At 32.7% G+C, this 19,118-nt stretch overlaps 2 protein-coding genes across 2 annotated transcripts in view; both read right to left on the bottom strand.

The window, feature by feature from the left end:
* LOC111992680 (probable inactive purple acid phosphatase 27) overlaps positions 1-3,825 on the bottom strand; it is a 13,104-nt gene extending 9,279 nt beyond the window's left edge. The window contains exons 1-8 of the mRNA XM_065770180.1: positions 3,414-3,825; positions 2,414-2,505; positions 1,959-2,025; positions 1,738-1,857; positions 1,443-1,535; positions 1,109-1,235; positions 330-411; positions 113-245 (exon numbers count right to left, since the gene is read on the bottom strand). Of these exons, the coding sequence (XP_065626252.1) occupies positions 113-245; positions 330-411; positions 1,109-1,235; positions 1,443-1,535; positions 1,738-1,857; positions 1,959-2,025; positions 2,414-2,505; positions 3,414-3,611 (912 nt within the window). The 5' untranslated portion in view covers positions 3,612-3,825. The remainder of the gene's footprint in view (positions 1-112; positions 246-329; positions 412-1,108; positions 1,236-1,442; positions 1,536-1,737; positions 1,858-1,958; positions 2,026-2,413; positions 2,506-3,413) is intronic.
* An 11,198-nt stretch (positions 3,826-15,023) lies between these two features.
* On the bottom strand, positions 15,024-18,732 carry LOC136066195 (probable inactive purple acid phosphatase 27). The gene is made up of 9 exons (XM_065770104.1): positions 18,691-18,732; positions 18,548-18,592; positions 17,033-17,124; positions 16,769-16,835; positions 16,547-16,669; positions 16,335-16,427; positions 15,937-16,066; positions 15,158-15,239; positions 15,024-15,072 (listed from the first exon to the last, which is right to left on the bottom strand). The coding sequence occupies exons 1-9, from the start codon at positions 18,730-18,732 to the stop codon at positions 15,024-15,026; spliced, it is 723 nt and encodes a 240-aa protein (XP_065626176.1).
* Positions 18,733-19,118: the final 386 nt, after the last annotated feature.

Genomic DNA, 19,118 nt, shown 5'->3' with positions numbered 1-19,118 from the left:
GTTGTAATTTTTTGATGCAATGGATTTCTCCTTACAAAAGGTGACTATTTTGATCAATGTATTTTTCCTTGGTTAAAATTTAAAACTTCATTCCATCAATACTCAATGCTACCTTCCCCATGTCTCCAAATACTATTACACGTTGTAGGGAGTCCTGTCCAGGATATGGGGATGATTTGAAAGAATAGGATTTGCTCCAGATATATGAACCATTAGATAAGACATGGCCCATCCTGTAAGTGTACCTGAAATACCATCATAACAATCATTAGCAGATACTATCATCACCTAAGGATACTTCAATTTCAGGGAAATGAAAATATACATACACCGAGTTAGGCCACAAATTTATTAAGAAACTTGTGTGTATGAAACCAGGATCACGCCAGCCTACTGTCCGTGCAGGTGAACCTACAGAATAACATGGAATTTTGGTTATGCAACACGGCATACCCCCTTAATTGAACTATCATAGTGCAATGAAGTATATGTTTCAACAGTTTGTCCTTAAGAGTGATAAGAACTCATGCACAACCTATATTTCAAGTGATTGAAAATAAAAACAAATTCAGTTGGGAAGAAGAAATAAGCAATTCTGACAATATATATTTTCATGAATTGGCAGGATTTTGAAGCATAAACACTCTGTTATATTCTAATAAGGAATAGAAATGGGTGCAATGAAGTAATATTTATTGAGAAGACTCTATTGGCTTTTCTTTGAAGGCAAAAGAAGAAATAAGAGGACTTGGTTTGACCTGAAATATTATAAGTTCTTCAAGAAACATGGTTCGTTAGCAATCCAGGAACAAGGAAGTATACTTTAAATATGGAAGAATCTTGAAATATTAAGGACTAAGAGTATAATTTTTCAGAATCTGTCAAATCCTTCACCGAATTTCATTCTCAATTGCCACTAAAAACTGATGATTGAGTTGCAATAGTTCAATAATTTAAATGTTAAGTAATTAATCAAGGAATTTTGTCATAAATAGAAGCTTTCTCTGAAAATAATAAACTAAAGGATAAAGCACTGTATGATCAAAATGCAATTTGTAGTAAAACTATGCAGTGTTGTGCAATCATGCATAGATGAAATGAGTCATACCACACATGCTGTTCTGATCAATTGTCAATGTTCCAGCTGGGGATTGAGTTTGAGTTTCTCCCTTGCCCCATTCAACAAATGGAACAGCTTCATCAATGCTATAGCCACTTGTCCAGGTTACTGTCATCTGCATATCATAAAAAAATTAGTACAAATTTCTGCTAGTACATGTCCCAACAAGCCTAAAAACTATACAAAATAGAGAATACCAAAAAACATAAAGGAACAAAAAATAACAATTTTGTTTTTGGCAAACATATTTTGCATGAGTTGGGACCCAGTATTCAACATTCAACAGAGAATTTACAGGATCCTTTAATTTGAATAAACTTACTTCATTCCAAGACTTCCCTTGAGCAAGACGTGGATATAAAGGTGCTTTAGGATTGGCAAATGATATGAAATTTGATTCTGCCACCAGTTTAGGCTGTAATTTCAATAACATAATTACTTATTAGTCCACATGAATGAAAATTCGTTAATCTGGAAAGTAAGAGCTATAAGTAACATTGAAAAAGTATGCACCTTCACAAAGATTTAAGTTGAGAAAGATATAAGACAAACAATAACATTCTGAAGATAAGACAAACAAATTTATGAAGCACAAGAACATCAAAATTGTTACACACATTTGACAAACCGCCTGAAAACAATGCAAATGAGAAATCAGCTCGCTGATTGATCAACTGGAACTTCAAAGAAGCTTTGCCAGTTTTTGTGTATGTTCTGGAGGAATTTGCATACTTGTACTGTAACAAAGATACCAAATATCACATAGGTTAGATAAGCAAAAATCAAACTTTTTAACATTCTACATCAATCCCAATTCTACTATCCCCATGGTACACACCTTTATTGGGCTTGAACATAAATATGGTGTCTGGTCTTCATCATTCACTGGTGAACAGGTTGATGCGCTGCCATTCCAAAACAAAACTCCTTTAATTTATGCATTACAACAATAACAACCAAGTCTTAGTTCCAACATTTGGGTTTGGCTATGGCTTCTCAACAGACTAGTGATCACAAGTATTCTTTTTCTGCTATTTAATTCTATCCAAAGTCATACTTTCAATTATGCATTAACAAACCAAAAAAAAAAAAAAAACACAGTTTTTGGCATTATTCCTTTGGACACAACTACGGTCCTACTACCATAATCTGCATCTTGGTGAAAATCTTAAAAAAAATTCACTTCTTGAAAAGCCCAGTTAATAAGTTCTATTCTATTCAATCTTGAGTACAGAAAAGAACTAACTAGAGTGCTAGACTGTTCATACTTATATATAGAGAGATGCACATTACTTAAAGTTTGCTGGAGAAAAAACTGCAACCCAATCATCCTCAGATGGATCTGGGTTTACAATATTCACAGTCACCCATTCAGTATCCTCACCCTGTAATCATTCATAGAAAAACACACATCATACCTCTATTTGAACATTGAAATAAAAGCTTGAACATGACCAATCTAAGTTCTATGAGATTCACATGATGAATGCTACATAATGTTAACAATTTAAATCCAAAATTATATGGCTACCTCATCAATGGTTATGGATGAATTGTCTTGTTTCAAAACACTAAATAATGTTAAGGTTCCAAATTCAAAATTTTTAATGTTAGGGAGCAAAACAAAATGACCCAAAAGTCTAAGGGTGCAATTTCTAATTTAGTCAAAAAATTTATACCCTATCAAATTAAATCTATGGACCATCAATATATATAAACCATATAACAGGGAAACTAGAAATCACTTTTACATATGATTGGTATAATCATGTTGCCACTTAAATTGGACACACTGTGATTAAGATTCATTATGCCTATTAATGAACTATGGAAGTCAACATCTTCAATTGAAAAATTAGGGGTAATGTTATCTACCAATCACCTCTCCTAAACCGAGCAAACATGAGAGTTTTGTGCTTAAGTACAACATTTATGCCTAGTAATGAGCTAAAGCAAATTACTTAAAATCCAACCCCCACATCACTTTCAATCTAATAAGCTTAAGCTCATCTCGTTCTTATATCAAGCAAATCATGATAACATTTGGTCTGACTCTTTGCTACAAAATGATTTGGCAAGTGCAAGAAGAGCTAGTTTTTTTGGTCTTCTGGAGTTTTATTTTAACGACCCACACTAAAAAAAAAAAAAAAAAAAAAACACAGTTTCCCATCTTTTTATACAGTACAAGCAATCAGTCAAGCGAATACAAATGCACGTGAGTAACATATATCATATGATTATCTTCTATAATCTTTAATTTGCTGTAGGACAATGAAATGAAATTTGTAAGTACCTGTAACCCAAGAACAACTGGGCTAGCTCTAATGGTCACAGACTCACGGAGACCAAGAGTGACCTTGTGCATTGCTATCTTGGACAGTGGCTGCTCGTCAGTCGACCCAACATCGCAAAATGCTGAGCTAGTTCTCAACCCCAGAAGAAGAAGAACCACAACCCTGAAGAAATTTAGGTAACTAGACCTCTCTTCCATGTCTGTAATTAGAGTCTAAAAATATTATGCAGACCACAGGACCTTAATATATATAGCTTGGACATATAATCTAGATGATCATATGCTATTCTAGATTCCTAGAATTATTCCTGTGTCTTAATTATCTTTCCGTGTTTGACTTTTTTTTTTTCTTTTATCTTTTCTCTTTTTCTACTCCAAAATTTCATTTGGTGTTAAGAAGCAGAGAAAGGTAGGTTGAAGTTTAAGAAAGCAAGAAAGGTTTTTTAGAGTTAGAGGAAAAACCTTACAAATTGCAAGTGTTACGTAACTTACTTTACGTGGGAATAATGTTTCTTATTTACCAGTATTGGTTTTCTTGTCCGACAAAGATTTCCTATTTTCTTTGTTATATATTTGAAAGGGGTATGTAATTAATTTGAATCACTGATTAAAAAAGAAAAAAAAGTTAAAGAGAGTTTAGTAACACAATCAATAAAAATATTGTTAAATTCTGTTGTGTATTTAGAACTAAAAAAATGGATTAACCTATTAAAAAAATAGGATCTTGATAGGATTTTTGTATATATTTACTATATAAATATGAATTTACTTGAACAGAGAATGATAGGTGTCCCATTGATAGTTGAAACACAGTGTAGAAAATAGATAACACATCATCTAAACAAGGTATTAAATAATGGGATACAAAAAAAAAAAGAACAACCAGTCAATAGAGGGATAAAGGGAGACAACTACTTTGAAGGGCAATTAAAAAGGCAAGTGGATCCACAGCTATAAGACAAGTGTCATTTTTAGAACCACCAAGACGGTGTGATACGGTAAGGGATGAAATACACAAAGGTCAAATACTTTGAAGAAAATTAGAACACAAATATGACACAACCAGACCAATCTTTGATTATCTCTCTTTTATTTATTTATTTAATTCTTTTTATAATTTGATAGTTACAACAGGAAGAGAGGAGATTTGAATTTAGGATGTCTTAAAAACACAAAAAAATACCAATTAGTTAAGCCACAAAGTTCTTAGTAGCAGCATAATTTGGAATAATCAATAAATATATATATATATATATATATATATATATATATATATATATATATATAAGTAGAAACCTTACGTTGGAATGCATGATGTCTTGCTATGAGGTGCTCTAAACTTCGAATTCGATTTAGTTTTTTAAACATTTTTTATTAAGTTTTTAAACTATTACCTAATAACTTGTAGTAAATTATTTTTATTATTAGTTATTGATATGAGTTGATGTTGACAATTAGACTAAATAAATGTAATTAATTCTCTAAAAACAAATAACTACCTTTTCAAAATTGAAAAAAAGCCAAGCCCATCTATTATGATTTATGACCCAAGTTTGAACTCTCCACTCGCGTGTAGTTCAAAACCTACAAGGTCTAAGCCACTCCCATAGTTGTATCCATCAAATGTTAAACTTCTGTGTCTGTCGTTTATCCTCAAAAATGTTAAAGTTTTGTGCAGCTAAATTTTGTATTCTTAAATGGAATATAAATATTTAAGATAGTAATTAATATTTAGAAGGTAAACTGTAGAGTGATTTATTTTTATCTTTTTTCTTTTTGTATGGTACATTACTTTCAAGAAATAAAGTACTGGGTGATTTTTTTTTTCACATTTTTTTTCTTTTGTAAATTTGATATTATTAAATAGATTATAAATATTTAAGATAATAATTAGTATTTAGAATGTGGACATGGAATGATTTATCTTTATCTTTATCTTTATTTTTTTCCTTTTTGTATGGTACTTTAATTTCAAGAAATCAAGTATTAAGTAATTTTTTTTTCTTTTGTAAATTTTATATTATTAAGTAGATTCTAAATATTTTAAGATAATAATTAATATTTAGAGTATGGACTGTGGAATGTGGAGTGATTTATTTTTAATTTTTTTTTTTTTGTATAGTACTTTACTTTCAAGACTATGAAGTAATTTATCTTTATCTTTTTTTTTTCTTTCTTTTTTCCTTTTGCATGGTACTTTACTTTGAAGAAATCAAGTACTAGGTAAATTTTTTTTTCACTTTTTTTCTTTTGTAAATTTTATATTATTAACTGGATTATGAATATTTAAGATAGTAATTAGTATTTAAAATGTGGACTGTGGAGTGATTTATCTTCATTTTTTTTTCTCTTTTATATGGTACTTTACTTTTAAGAAATCAAGTACTGGGTAAATTTCTTTTTTCCACTATTTTTTCTTTTGTAAATTTTATATTATTAAGTTGATTATAAATATCTAAAATAATAATTAGCATTTAGAGTGTGGACTGTGGAGTGATTTTTCTTTATTCTTTTTGTATGGTATTTTACTTTCAAGAAATGAAGTACTAGGCATTTTTTTTTCTTTTGTAAATTTTATATTATTAAGTGTATTATAAATATTTAAGATAGTTATTACTAGTATTTAAAGTGTGGACTGTAGAATGGTTTATTTTTATCTTTATCTTTTTGTATGGTACTTTACTTAGTTAAAAAAAAAAATCACTTTTTTTATTTTTGTAAATTTTATATTATTAAGTGGATTATAAATATTTAAAATAGTTATTACTATTTAAAGTGCGAACTGTGGAATGATTTATCTTTATCTTTATCTTTTTTTTCTTTTTCTTTTTATATAGTACTTTACTTTTAAGAAATCAAGTACTAGGTAAATTTGTTTTTTCATTTTTTTTTTGCATATGTAAATTTTGTATTATTAAGTGGATTATAAATATTTAAAATAGTAATTAGTATTTAAAGTGTGAACTGTAGAGTAATTTATCTTTTTTTTTTTTGTTTTTTTTCCTTTTTGTATGGTAATTTACTTTGAAGAGATCAAGTATTGGGTAATTTTTTTTTTTTACTTTTATTTTTCTTTTGAAAATTTTATTTTATTATGTGGATTATAAATATTTAAGATAGTAATTAGTTTTTAGAGTATGGACCGTGGAGTGATTTATCATTTTCCTTTTTTATCTTTTCTTTTTTGTATAGTACTTTACTTTGAAGAAATCTTTACTTTGAAGAAATCAAGTACTGGGTAATTTTATTTTTTAACATTTTTTTTGTAATTTTTTTTATTAAGTGGATTATAAATATTTAAGATAGTTATTAGTTTTTATAGTGTGGATTGTGGAGTGATTTATCTTTATTTTATTTATTTATTTTTTGTATGATACTTACTTTCAAGAAATCAAGTACCGGGTAAATTTTTTTCACTTTTTTTTCTTTTATAAATTTTATATTATTAACTAGATTATAAATATTTAAGATAGTAATTAATATTTAGAATGTGGGCTGTGGAGTGATTTATATTTATCTTTTTTTTTCTTTTTCTTTTTATATGGTACTTTTCTTTTATATGATACTTTACTTTTAGGAAATCAAGTACTGGATAAATTTCTTTTTTCCACTATTTTTTCCTTTGTAATTTTTATTTATTAAGTGGATTACAAATATTTAAGATTATAATTAATATTTAGAGTGTGAACCGTGAAGTGATTTATTTTTATCTTTTTTTTTTTCTTTTTGTATAGTACTTTACTTTTAAGAAATCAAATATTGGGTAAACTTTTTTCACTTTTTTTTCTTTTGTAAATTTTATATTATTAACCGAATTATAAATATTTAAGATAGTAATTAATATTAAGAATGTGGACTGTGGAGTGATTTATCTTTATCTTTTTTTTCTCTTTCTTTTTATATGGTACTTTACTTTTCAGAAATCAAGTACTAGACAAATTTTTTTTTTCACTATTTTTTTCTTTGTAAATTTTATATATTAAGTGGATTACAAGTATTTAAGATAGTAATTATTTTTTAGATTGTGAACCGTGAAGTGATTTATCTTTTTTTTTTTAAATTTCTTTTATCATTTTCTTTTTATATGGTACTTTACTTTGAAGAAATAAAGTACTGGGTAAATTTTTTCTTTTCATTTTTTTTTGTAAATTTTATTTTATTAAGTGGATTATAAATATTTAAGATAGTTATTAGTTTTTAGAGTGTGGACTGTGGAGTGATTTATCTTTATCTTTTATCTGATACTTTACTTTCAAGAAATCAAGTATTTGGTATTTTTTTTTTCTTTTATTTTTCTTTTGTAAATTTTATTTTATTAAGTGGATCATAAATATTTAAGATAGTACATTTTTAGAGTATGGACCATGGAGTGATTTATTTTTTTTCTTTTGTATGGTAATTTACATTGAAAAATCAAGTACTGGGTAAATTTTTTTTCTTTTGTAAATTTTATTTTATTAAGTGGATGATAAATATTTAAGATAGTTATTAGTTTTTAGAGAGAGGACCGTAGAGTGATTTATCTTTATCTTCTTCTTCTTTTTTTAATTTTTTATGTATGGTACTTTATTTTCAAGAAATCAAGTACTGGATAAAATATTTTTTTCCACTTTTTTTTTTCTTTTGTAAATTTTATATTATTAACTGGATTATAAATATTTAAGATAGTAATTAATATTTAGAATGTTGACTGTGGAGTGACTTTTCTTTATCTTTTTTTCTTTATTTTTTTATATGGTATTTTACTTTTAAGAAATCAAGTACTGGGTAAATTTCTTTTTTCCACAATTTTTTTCTTTTGTAAATTTTATATTATAAAGTGGATTACAAATATTTAAGATAGCAATTAGTATTTAGAGTGTGGACTGTATAGTGATTTTTCTTTATTCATAGTTTTTACTAGTATTTAGAGTGTGGACTGTGGAATGATTTATCTTTTTTTTTTTTTTTTGTGCATGGTACTTTATTGGGTAAAACTTTTTTGTGTTGTTGTAAATTTTATATTATTAAGTGGATTATAAATATTTAAGGTTGTAGGGTCAGTTTTTGCGGCCCATGCCCAAGGAAGTATGGATTCGGAGCCCACCGAGCCCAAAACAATAAATTTTGTAGAGAGTGGGTGAAAGGGCTAGGCTAATAATGAAAATAACAGTATTAAACGGCGACACCAATGGGAGGATTTGAATTAATGTATTCTCGGACTAATATGAGTGCTCTGTCCGAAGAGGTGCTTTTCATTGATAATCTAGGATTACAATTCCTGGAGCTACAGCCATCAAATATCTTCCCTTTTTTTTTTTTTTCTTTTATCAGAGGCACCCTCCTTATATAGCACTGCCTTCTTACATCTCCTCCGTCCACTTGTTCATCATCCAGCACCCATTTGAGTGCATGTCCATCACCCCACTTTTAGCCTTATGTGAGTGGCGGTAGCTGAGAAAGCAGTGTTCAGGGGTCCTATCCACATAAATGCGGCCAGGAAGGTAGGTGCGGGCATTAAATGTGGTGGTTGAAGTTGCCCCTTCTTGATATTTCTCTGTTCCCGTTGCTTTATGTTGTGGTTCGAGTTTCCTCTCCCTCTTGACACTTGTAACAGACAATATCAACTATTTGTAATATATATATATATATATATATTTGTGACTCTAGCATTTTCGTTTAAACATTGATGGAAATTGCCTCAACAAATCTATCGAATTCATCAAAGCCTTGAGAAGTGAGGATGAATCTTTAGCCTTCTAAACATTTGCTCACTTTTGCAAAGTCCTTTATAGATTTTGGAAAATTTTGTAACTTATAATCTAACTAAACATGCGAGACATATTAATTATTTAATGATGTGGATAGAAGATCTTCCTCCACATGTTTATGGTGTTAAACCTAACTAAACTTGTGTTACTTTTTTACTTACCAATATTTTTATACATTATTAGTATGACAACTTTTTTTTTTTATAACTTTTTTTTAAAAAATTACAAATATACTTCAATCCACTTTCAACAAAATTTCAAATAAGCCATTCACAATCGAAATCTGTCACTCATTGAGGTTTCTTCTTCACAGTATTGTTAGAGTGGTAGCTAGCTTTATTTTGTACAAAGACTGTCTACATATTTCGGGTATTATTTCATTGAAACCTACTGTATCTACTTCATCCCTTTCACTTTTTTGCAAAGCATCTTGAATTCTGAATTACTTTCTTTTCAATCTCAACTCTTCTTAGTTTGCAAAATTTGCAAAGTCTTCTTTGTTATAATTCCTTGGTTGTAACACAACTGCTCTCATTTTACCTACAAAGAATTCATGTATTAAACTAATCTCTCAAGCCAAAGTTAATGTTTTTCGACTGATATTTATGAATACAACTTTTTGACTTTTATTCCCTTCACTTTGAGTACAAATAATGTCCCCTTTTTAAACCCCTTAAAACACAACTAGATTAACCTAGTTAATTAGCCAAGTGATTACTTAGTTAAATTATCAGATCTAGGTTAACACAAATATATCATATCAATGTAAAGTGCAGAAAATAAAGAATACAAAGATATGATGACTCAGGAAAACCAAACTGGTAAAAAACCTGGAGAGGATTTAACCTAACTATTTTCAAGGTAAACCGAATCCACTATGAAAGAATTGAAGTTTACACAATAGCGACTTAGACTACTAACATCCTATTGCTACCTCGAGTAGGAAATTTACTACCACGACTACGTGACAGCTCTGAGTCCACAGACTACTTTTTTCTTGGATTCCCAGTAAGCATAAGCACTCCTGCTTGTATATCTTTAAACTCTTGAATCTACAACTGAATTGATCACTAAGTTTTTGACATAGTCTTGATACTTGATAACCCAAAGTATGTGTGAAGGCAAACACCTTTAGATCTCACAAAAGATTCACACACAGAGCATATAAAGCAACCTCAAAACGTGGTTAGGGTTTACCATTTTATACCTAGGGCAAAACATAAAACCCTATATGTCAAATGAGCTTGGGCTGAGTTGGAAAATTCTGCAGAAAAAAAATCTGCACGACTTTCAATCGATCGAGCCTAATTTTCAATTGATCAAGCCAGACAGATTTACACAGTAAATCCTGCAAAACACTCGATTCCAACTTTACATATAAATACACTTTGAGCAAGTATAAACAATACTAAAATGTTTTGATCATGGTTTACCAACATCACAAAATAAAGTTCTAATACATTAGTTCCCAATTCCTTAGAACCTAATACATTCAAGGTAGAATACCTCCTTGATAGCCCCCGCTTGCTTTAGTTTCTCCACCTCATCCTTAACAGCATCAGAGTGGTCCCTAGATGAGCGCTGAGGAGGTTGCCTCTTGGGAATTGCCGATGGACTAATATTTAGATGATGGCAGATGAAGTTCAGATCCACCCCGAGGGCTTCGTAAGCATTCCATGCGAAGACGTCCACGCTTTTTCTAAGAAACTCTACTAGCTCTTCCTTCTCTGAAGGAGGTAGCTGAGCCCCAATCTGAAAGAATTACTTTGGATCGTCACCGATAGTAAATTTTACCAAATCCTCACATTTAGCCTCTTCGGTTGACCCACCGACAGGTATCACTAGAGCCTTTAATTACTATAAACCCACTTCGGCATAGGCCGAGGACTCAGTTTCGGGCTGGTGCCTGATGGCAGCCATTAGGCATTACCTAGCCACAGATTGATTTCCCAGGATCTCCTTAACCTGGCCCCTGGATGGGTATTTCACCTTTTGGTGTAGAGTAGAGGAGACGGCTTCTAGGGTATGGAGCCAAGGTCTGGCCACAATGGCTGTGTAGGGTGAATAAGCGTCCATCACGATGAAGTCTACCTCTACTATTTCTGAGCCGGTTTACATGGGTAGTTAAATTTGGCCCTTCGGGATGATGACTTTCCCATCAAAACTCACCAAAGGTGAGCTGTAAGTCCTCGGGTCTCAAGTTCAGCCCTTTATACAAGTCTAGATGCATTATCTCGGCACTGTTGCCTTGGTCCACCATCACCCTCTTTACGTCATATCCCCCAATCCTAAGGGTAACCACCAAGGCATCATCGTGGGGTTGGATAGTTTCGATTTATCCTTGTCTGAGAAGCCCAGGACCGGTTGGATTTCCAGTCTTGCCCTCTTTGGCTCTTGATTAGCGTCCTCGATAAGTAACCGAGCCATAGACATCACTCGTGAAGGGCAGAAGTCATTCCTCCCTAGAGCAGCAAAGATGACGTTTATCGTTCCCAAGGGAGGTCTCGAAGAATCATCTCTTCGGGATTCTGAGCTTGCCTGGTCCCTTTGACCACTGAAGTGGTGTAAGAGTTGCTTTAACTTTTCTTCATGGACAAGCTGATCTAAGTGGTCCTATAGATTTCTACAGTCTTTTGTGGTGTGTCCGTGGTCTTGGTGGTATTGGCAATAGAGGTTGTGGTTGCGTTTCGTGGGGTTTCCCACCATTTTACTTGGCCATTTAAAGAATGGCTCATTCCTAATTTTCTCCAGAACCTAATGTACCAACTCTTGGAACATAGCATTGACTGTCTAAGAGTTGGTTGATCCTGACTGCTTAGCTAGCTAAATCTCTTCGTAGCCGGTTGTTATTATATCGGTTTGACCTGAAATCCCTTCTCTCTTGAGGGATAACCTTCTCCTTTCATTTTCTCTGTTGTTGGTCTTCCTTGACTCTTTTGTACTTATGGATCTGATCCATGAGCTAGCGTATGCTGGTGACAGGTTTGCCAATCAAAGATTTCCTCAAACCATGCTTGGCCAGGAGGCCAAACTTGAAGGTACTGATGACCATCTCATCAAAGTCACCATCTACTTCGTTGAACATCTCCCAATAGCTATTTGAATAAGTTTTCAAGGTTTCTTCCTCTTGCATGCTTAAGGACAGTAAGGAAGCTAGGGGTTGAGAAGCCTTACTGCAGGTGACGAAGTGGGAATAGAACGCCTGGGTGAGCTCTTTAAAGGAACTTATAGAATTCACCTTCAGGTTGTCGAACCATCTCATCGCGACGGGTCCCAAACTGGATGGAAAAACCTTGCACATCAAGGCTTCATCCTTGGAATAGACAGTCATTCTCTGATTAAAGTGGCTCACATGTTCCACGGGGTCTGTCCTGCCATTGTACACGGTGAACGTAGGCTGGGTGAAGCGTCGAGGAAGTTTAACTCTCTCAATTTGAATGTGAAGGGCAACTTGGAGATTTGGTCCAAAGCCCTGCTCATTGCGTCGTTTCCTACGCCTTTTCGGGGTGGCTTCTAGTCCTCCATTCACGATGGTGTTCCTCTTCATAGGAGAAAGATTCGCTAGGCGGGGTTTGAGACCTTCGCCTGTAACTGATGTTCCTTTCGTTGTCAGAGGAAGCATCAGAGTTGGGGTGGGAGGAGGGGGGAAGGGGAGGGGCTCGCTTTCACTGCGCATGGCGTAACTCTCTCTCTTCAACTGGTCAATCTCGAGTTGCATGCCCTTGTTACTTTTCGCATGGGAGATATGGCTTCCTCCTCGAGATTGACTCCTATCAGTATGTGTGGTGTGCATGCTCCCTTCACGATCACCTCTCCGTTCAAGGTTGACAAAAGGATCATCTTGCTTGGATCCCAGAGACTCTGCTTCGTGTGGACTTGATCCTACCATAGTTGAACGTTGTACTCACTGTCACACAAGTTCTTCTCATAGACGGCGCCAATTGTAGGGGCACGATTTGCGGCCCAAGCCCAGTATGTATAGGATTGTAGGTTAATGAGCCCAGTACAATAAATTTGTAGAAGATGGGTCAAAGAACTAGACCCTAGTGAATCTAACAACGGCTAGGATAGGTTCGAAAGACCACTGTGCAAGAGTAAAACACCCAAGGTTAGGTGAATGTATTGTCCGAGAAGATAAATATTCGTATAGACTAATGGAACCAATGACACATACAAATCTAGTTACTATAGTGTTTTTTTCTCTATATCCTCCGATCCCGTTTCTCATGAGGGGTCTGTCACATTATATAGCCCCCTTCGAATCATCTTGATCCTACACTTGTCGGTCATTTGAGCCCTCACTTGAGTGCTTGTCCCATCAGACGCCTCTTTTGGCTCTCTGCGAGTTGTAGTAGCCAAGGCAGTACTATTTAGGAGTCTTCTCTACATAAATGCGATTAGAAAAGTAGCTGCAGTACATTCAATGTGGAGGTAGCAGCATTTCCTTAGATATTTTCGGGCTCTCTTCCTTTTTGTGTATTCTTGAAGAACATCTCTAACATTAGGGCTTCTAGGAAGGTTATTTTCGTTGTTGGGGTGCGTATCTGGGTTGTGTATGTTATGTCCAAGGAGGAATTTCTCCTTGGTCCACCTTTTTCTTCTTTCTTACTTATGAGGCTTTAAACTGGAATCACCCTTAACCATTGGTTTCTCCTCGAACATGATAACGTCCTCGAATAAGGCCCAATGCCCAATATATGATTCTGGGCCCATGTTCCTACAAAAAGATAAAGGGAAGGAGAAAGGTTAGAGAAAGTGTAAATATTGAAAAAATTAGTACAATTGATAAGGACAGTTTTTATTATTTGAATTTAAGTAAAATATTACATTTTTTATTGTTTAAAACGTAAAGGGAGAGAAAATATAAATAATTTAATGATAAAGAGGATGTTGTTGAATTTTAATATTGAATAAAATAAGATGAGAAGACAAAAAATAAGTAAAATTAAAAGATATAACAATAAACACTAAATCATGCTATGTAATAGAATAATATTATATTCTTATCTACTATCTTTAGTTCTTTATAATGTAATCGAATAACATTTAACAATCAAAGAGAACAAAAAATAATAATAATAACTTAAAACACAAAACTAAATCGTATCAACCTGAATTAGAGTTCTAAAAAACACAAAAAAATTTCAACCTAAAGCAGAGATGCAAGAAAAATAAAAACCCTACAAAAAATTTTGAGAGAGAGAGAGAGAGAGAGAGAGAGAGAGAGAGAGAGAGAGAGAGAACATTTTTGTGAGGAAAAATTATGCAAAAAATGGAAGAGAGGATAACAAATTTATAGTAAGAAGGAGTGAATAAGAAAATACAAATAAATGAAGAACACTAAAACCTTTTAGGGCCAAAGTGTTGATTTTTCATTATAGTAAGGGTGCAAAGGACACAATCTAATAATTAAAAATTGTGTAGGACAAATATAATTTTGTCATGATAATACACATGTAATCTTAAGTCAATAAACTTGCGTAACTCACAAGATCATCACGAGAATCAAGATTTCAATTTTGATTGAAGCTTCATATATATAGAAAAGGAAGTGGTGTCCTAATTTTTTGGCAAGATATTCCACTTCTTATCCATGAGACATGTTGGAAATCTTATAGTCCGATAATATGGTTCATTGAACATGGGACTTTTAGGTTTGCGTCACAAGACCAATAATTCAATGCAGAAGCATATATTTGTTTATTGAAAAAAATGATTTAGGACAGGTAATTTTTACAATTGTATCATACAAGCAACCTTATATTTGACCAATCAACCTGTGAGAGCATGATTAGAGCCTTGGAGCCCTTGTTCAAAAAATAAGAGTGACTTTTAAGTCTCCAGTTAGTGTGTAAGGTACTTAACAAAAGAAATTACAGTGTGAGATATGACCCATCCTGTAAGAGTACCTGGAATACCATCATAGCAAACTTTAGCATATATTATTAATACTTTCATAACACTTCTATGTCAAGAAATAAGTTAAATACATACACAGTGTTTGGCCACAAATTTGTTAAGAAACTCGTATGTGTAAAACCAAGATCGCGCCAGCCAACAGTCCGTGCAGGCGCACCTACAGGGTAAGAAGGAAATCTCTATATGTTATAACATACAATTCATAGAATTTCTCCAGTGAAAAGTGGGAAGAAAAAAAATTTAGATGTAAAAAGCTGTGCTCAGAGTAATAAAAAATCATACTCAAAACATTGTATCCATTCATAAAGAAGAAATAAGCAAATTATCAATCAAAAACATTGTATCCATATATAATTATGAATTGGCAGGATTTTCAAGCATAAACTTTCTATTGTGCTCTAAGAAGGAATGAATGGCTACAATTGCACACTGGTTATTAAAAATCTGTAGCTTTCGTTGAAGGCAAGAGGACAAATCCCATGTTATGGTGTGTTACCAGTTACTAAATTACTATAAGTCACTTGAGAAACACAGTTGCCAGTAATCCAGGAAAAGGCATGGTACTTTATAGTTTATATTGTGGAAGCACTCTTGGATGGGTAATTAGGACTATAGGTGAAAAATTTTAGACAACTTAAGAGCTTCAACATATAGTTGTAATATTAGTTAATGATTGCAAATCTCAAATGCACTTGACGACTGTTGATTGCTTTGTGACAGTTTACTGATACAAGAAATAAGTGAATAATCAAGAACTTTTATCATCATTAAATCAGGCATAGTGTGATCTAATTGGAATTCATAGTTAAATTATGTAATGTGGTAAAATCAGGAGTAGGAGAAGTATAACATACCACACATGCTGTTCTGTTCAATCGTCAATGTTCCAGCTGGGGATCGCATATGTGTGTCTCCATGGAGACCCCACTCAACAAATGGAACAGCTTCATCTATGGAATAGCCACTCGTCCATGTTACTGTCATCTGCATGACATCAAAAAATTATTTACATATTTTTTCTGATCTAAGATGCACACATGTCCCAGCAAGTCTAAACTAGTGTCGATTAACCAAAGTTCTAGAGTTAATTTAAGTCATTCTCCTTGCAAACATGCTTTGCACATAAATTTACAAGAGAGGAAAAAACAGAAAAGATTAACAAAGTTATCATATATTGCTTAGGAACTGAGACCTAAAAAAATTATTTCTATCAGAAGATTCTAAAGGGAACTTTCAATGAGTGTACACTTACTTCATTCCAGGATTTTCCATTAGCAAGGCGTGCAAATAGAGGTGCGTTAGGATTGACAAATGAAATGTAATTTGAAACTGAGACGAGCTTAGGCTGCAATATTTAATAAAGTAATTACTTATTAGTCGCATGATATAGTTATTGACAAATCATGGTGAAAATTAGTTAAGTGTTATAGAAGTATAGTAAGAGATGCAGATGGTTGGACACACATTTGACAAACCGCCTGAAAACAATGCAAAGGAGAAGTCTGCCCTTTGATTGATCAATTGGAACTTCAAAGAAGCTTTGCCCGTTTTGGCATACTCTGAATCGGAGAAATTTGCGTACTTATACTGGAAGAAAAACATTTATGTCACATAGGTTAGAGAAGCAAAAACCAAGATGTTTATGTATTCCTTTAATCTCAGTTTCAAAATTTACACTGTACACACCTTTATTGGACTTGTACATAAATATGGAGACTCGGCTTCATCATTTTCTGCTGGACAGGTTGATGAGCTGCCATTTCAAAACAATCAACTTCTAGCTAGACTAATAGAAGATGCAAAATTACTACATAATACTGCTCTCAATGGAATCGTCCTAGAAAAAATTTTTAATCCTTGAAGTTAATATAAGTTGTGTTCTATTCAACATTGCTGAGTCCAGTAAACAATTAGCTAGACAGTTCATAGTGACACAAAGATGTACATTACTTGAATTTTGCAGGAGAGAAAACTGCGACCCAATCATCATTGGAAGGATTTGGATTTACAAGAGCAACGGTCACCCATGCTGTGTCCTCACCCTGTAATCATATATCAAACTACATGTCATAACCTTTAATTTGTACATGTAAAAACAATGTTATGGTCACAAAAGGTTGAACGTATAATCCAAGTTTCTGAAAAAATTTACTTAATGATTGAGTGTCGGCAATCGTTATTATGGGCCATGACATGGTTTCTGGTTTCTATGTCTATCAATGACACAAATAGCCAAAATAGCCAATTCAACAAGAATAAGGATGTCCAAAAAAAAAAATGTTAGGGACACAAAAAAGCCAACAACTTTTGACGAGTTGTGAGTTGTGAAGACGTGGACCTACCATTTTTTTTCACTACTCACAACTCGCCACATGATGAGTTGTGGCAAAAGAAGTAGATTTTTTAGCATTCTTAGCATTGCTCGCCAAAAAACCTTGTGGTTTCGTGACACTATTTTCCTTTGGAAGAGAGCTTAGGATCAAATCTCTAGTCTTCGACTTGTGAGGAGGGGGGATTTTATATGTGTATTAAATCAAGAACAAAATTTAAGTACAATTCCTTAAATGTAACACATTAGGTTCTCCAATCATATTTAATGACGTGACTGTATTATGAGTCATATAGTTAAATTTAATTGTCCTTAAAGGCATGTTTGGATTGCGTTTCTCCCATGCGCGTCTGCATCTGGCTTCTTTTATTTTATTTTTTTGGGAGAAGTGCATTTCAAGTTTGGCAGTGGTCCCGTGCACTGTTCATGGGACCCATAAACATTTTTGTTCAACAAAACTTTCATTAAAAATGGGTCCTACAGCACTATTCACACATTTAAAAATTATTTCTACAATATTTTTACTTTTCAGTTTTCAGTAAAATAAGCGATATCTAAATGCACACTAAAAAAAAAAAACACATCTTATGCTAGTTAATATAGTCATATGGTTGAATTTAATTAGAGAATTTAAGGTATAGCCCTTAAGGAATTGTAACCAAGTTAGAACATACATAGTTAACAATTAACCTCAAATTTCCACATAAAATCCTCCCAATTCTTTTCCCATCTGTATGGCTATTTGACTTATGCGTGCACAACAATCGTTCACAAAAACCCAATCCATCTTATATTAATGCATGCAGGGACACACCTACCATACACAGACAAAATAGATATTATAAAAAATAAAAAATAAAAGATGTATGTAGCTCAATGTTTGAGCGAGGAGTCGAACTATCACATTATTATTTTTTAATTAATATTACTTTTTTTATTTTTTTTTATAAATTTGGTAAGACGAACTGTCACATTAGGGGTGGGGAAGAGAAGAAGATTAAGCCTTACATAAAAATGAGAATACAAATCCTCCATTTCATTCTCAATATCCCGCTTTATACTTCACCAAACTATAGTATGTCATATGATTAGTAGAGTATAAAATCGAAGGACAAAGGATACTTAATTAGTGGTACCTTCAAGCCAAGAATGAGCGGGTTCGCTTTGAGGGAGACCGAGTACTGAGTGCAACAGTCGTCTTATAAACGTTGATTTTGGATAATGGATGCTTGTCAAATTCATGAACACGGTGAGCCGAAGCCAAGCACCAAAAGAACACAATGGTAAACAATTTCAGGTAGCTGGGAGAGCTGTGTCCCATGTCTCTAACTTTTTTCTTTGTATTATTATGATTTTGTTAAGAAGTAGAAGTAGAATAACACTGAGTGAAGGAATATATAGAGAGAAGAAAGCAAAGAAACTTAGCTAAAGTTTCAAGAAAACCATGCACAAGAGGTTTAGGCAGTGCATGAGAACTAGAAAAACGATTCTAGGTGTTATTATTATATAGAAGCAAAGCGTTGTTCCATAATAATAAAATATACCGTGGAAGTCAGGGCGGCTCAACAACTTCTGGCCTTGGGCGGAAATTTTAAATGAAGCATTTTTATAATTAAATATTAATAAAATAATATATATATATATATATTGAATTTTTTTATTTAAAATCTATTTTTCTTGCTTTTTGAGATGCAAAATTACTAATTA

This window comes from Quercus suber, unplaced genomic scaffold (genome assembly GCF_002906115.3).
Source record: "Quercus suber isolate HL8 unplaced genomic scaffold, Cork oak 2.0 scaffold_3B, whole genome shotgun sequence".
Taxonomy (NCBI): Eukaryota; Viridiplantae; Streptophyta; class Magnoliopsida; order Fagales; family Fagaceae; genus Quercus; species Quercus suber.
Note: the sequence above shows the minus strand (reverse complement) of the source record. Positions and strands in the feature narration are given on the sequence as shown.

Excerpts from the sequence above, each read along its gene's own strand:
- LOC136066195 (XM_065770104.1), bottom strand. The coding sequence starts at position 18,732 with ATGGGACACAGCTCTCCCAGCTACCTGAAATTGTTTACCATT. Across the intron at positions 17,125-18,547 it reads CGCTCATTCTTGGCTTGAAG|GGTGAGGACACAGCATGGGT; the intron begins GTACCACTAATT and ends ATATGATTACAG. Across the intron at positions 15,240-15,936 it reads TGAACAGAACAGCATGTGTG|GTGCGCCTGCACGGACTGTT; the intron begins GTATGTTATACT and ends CTTACCCTGTAG.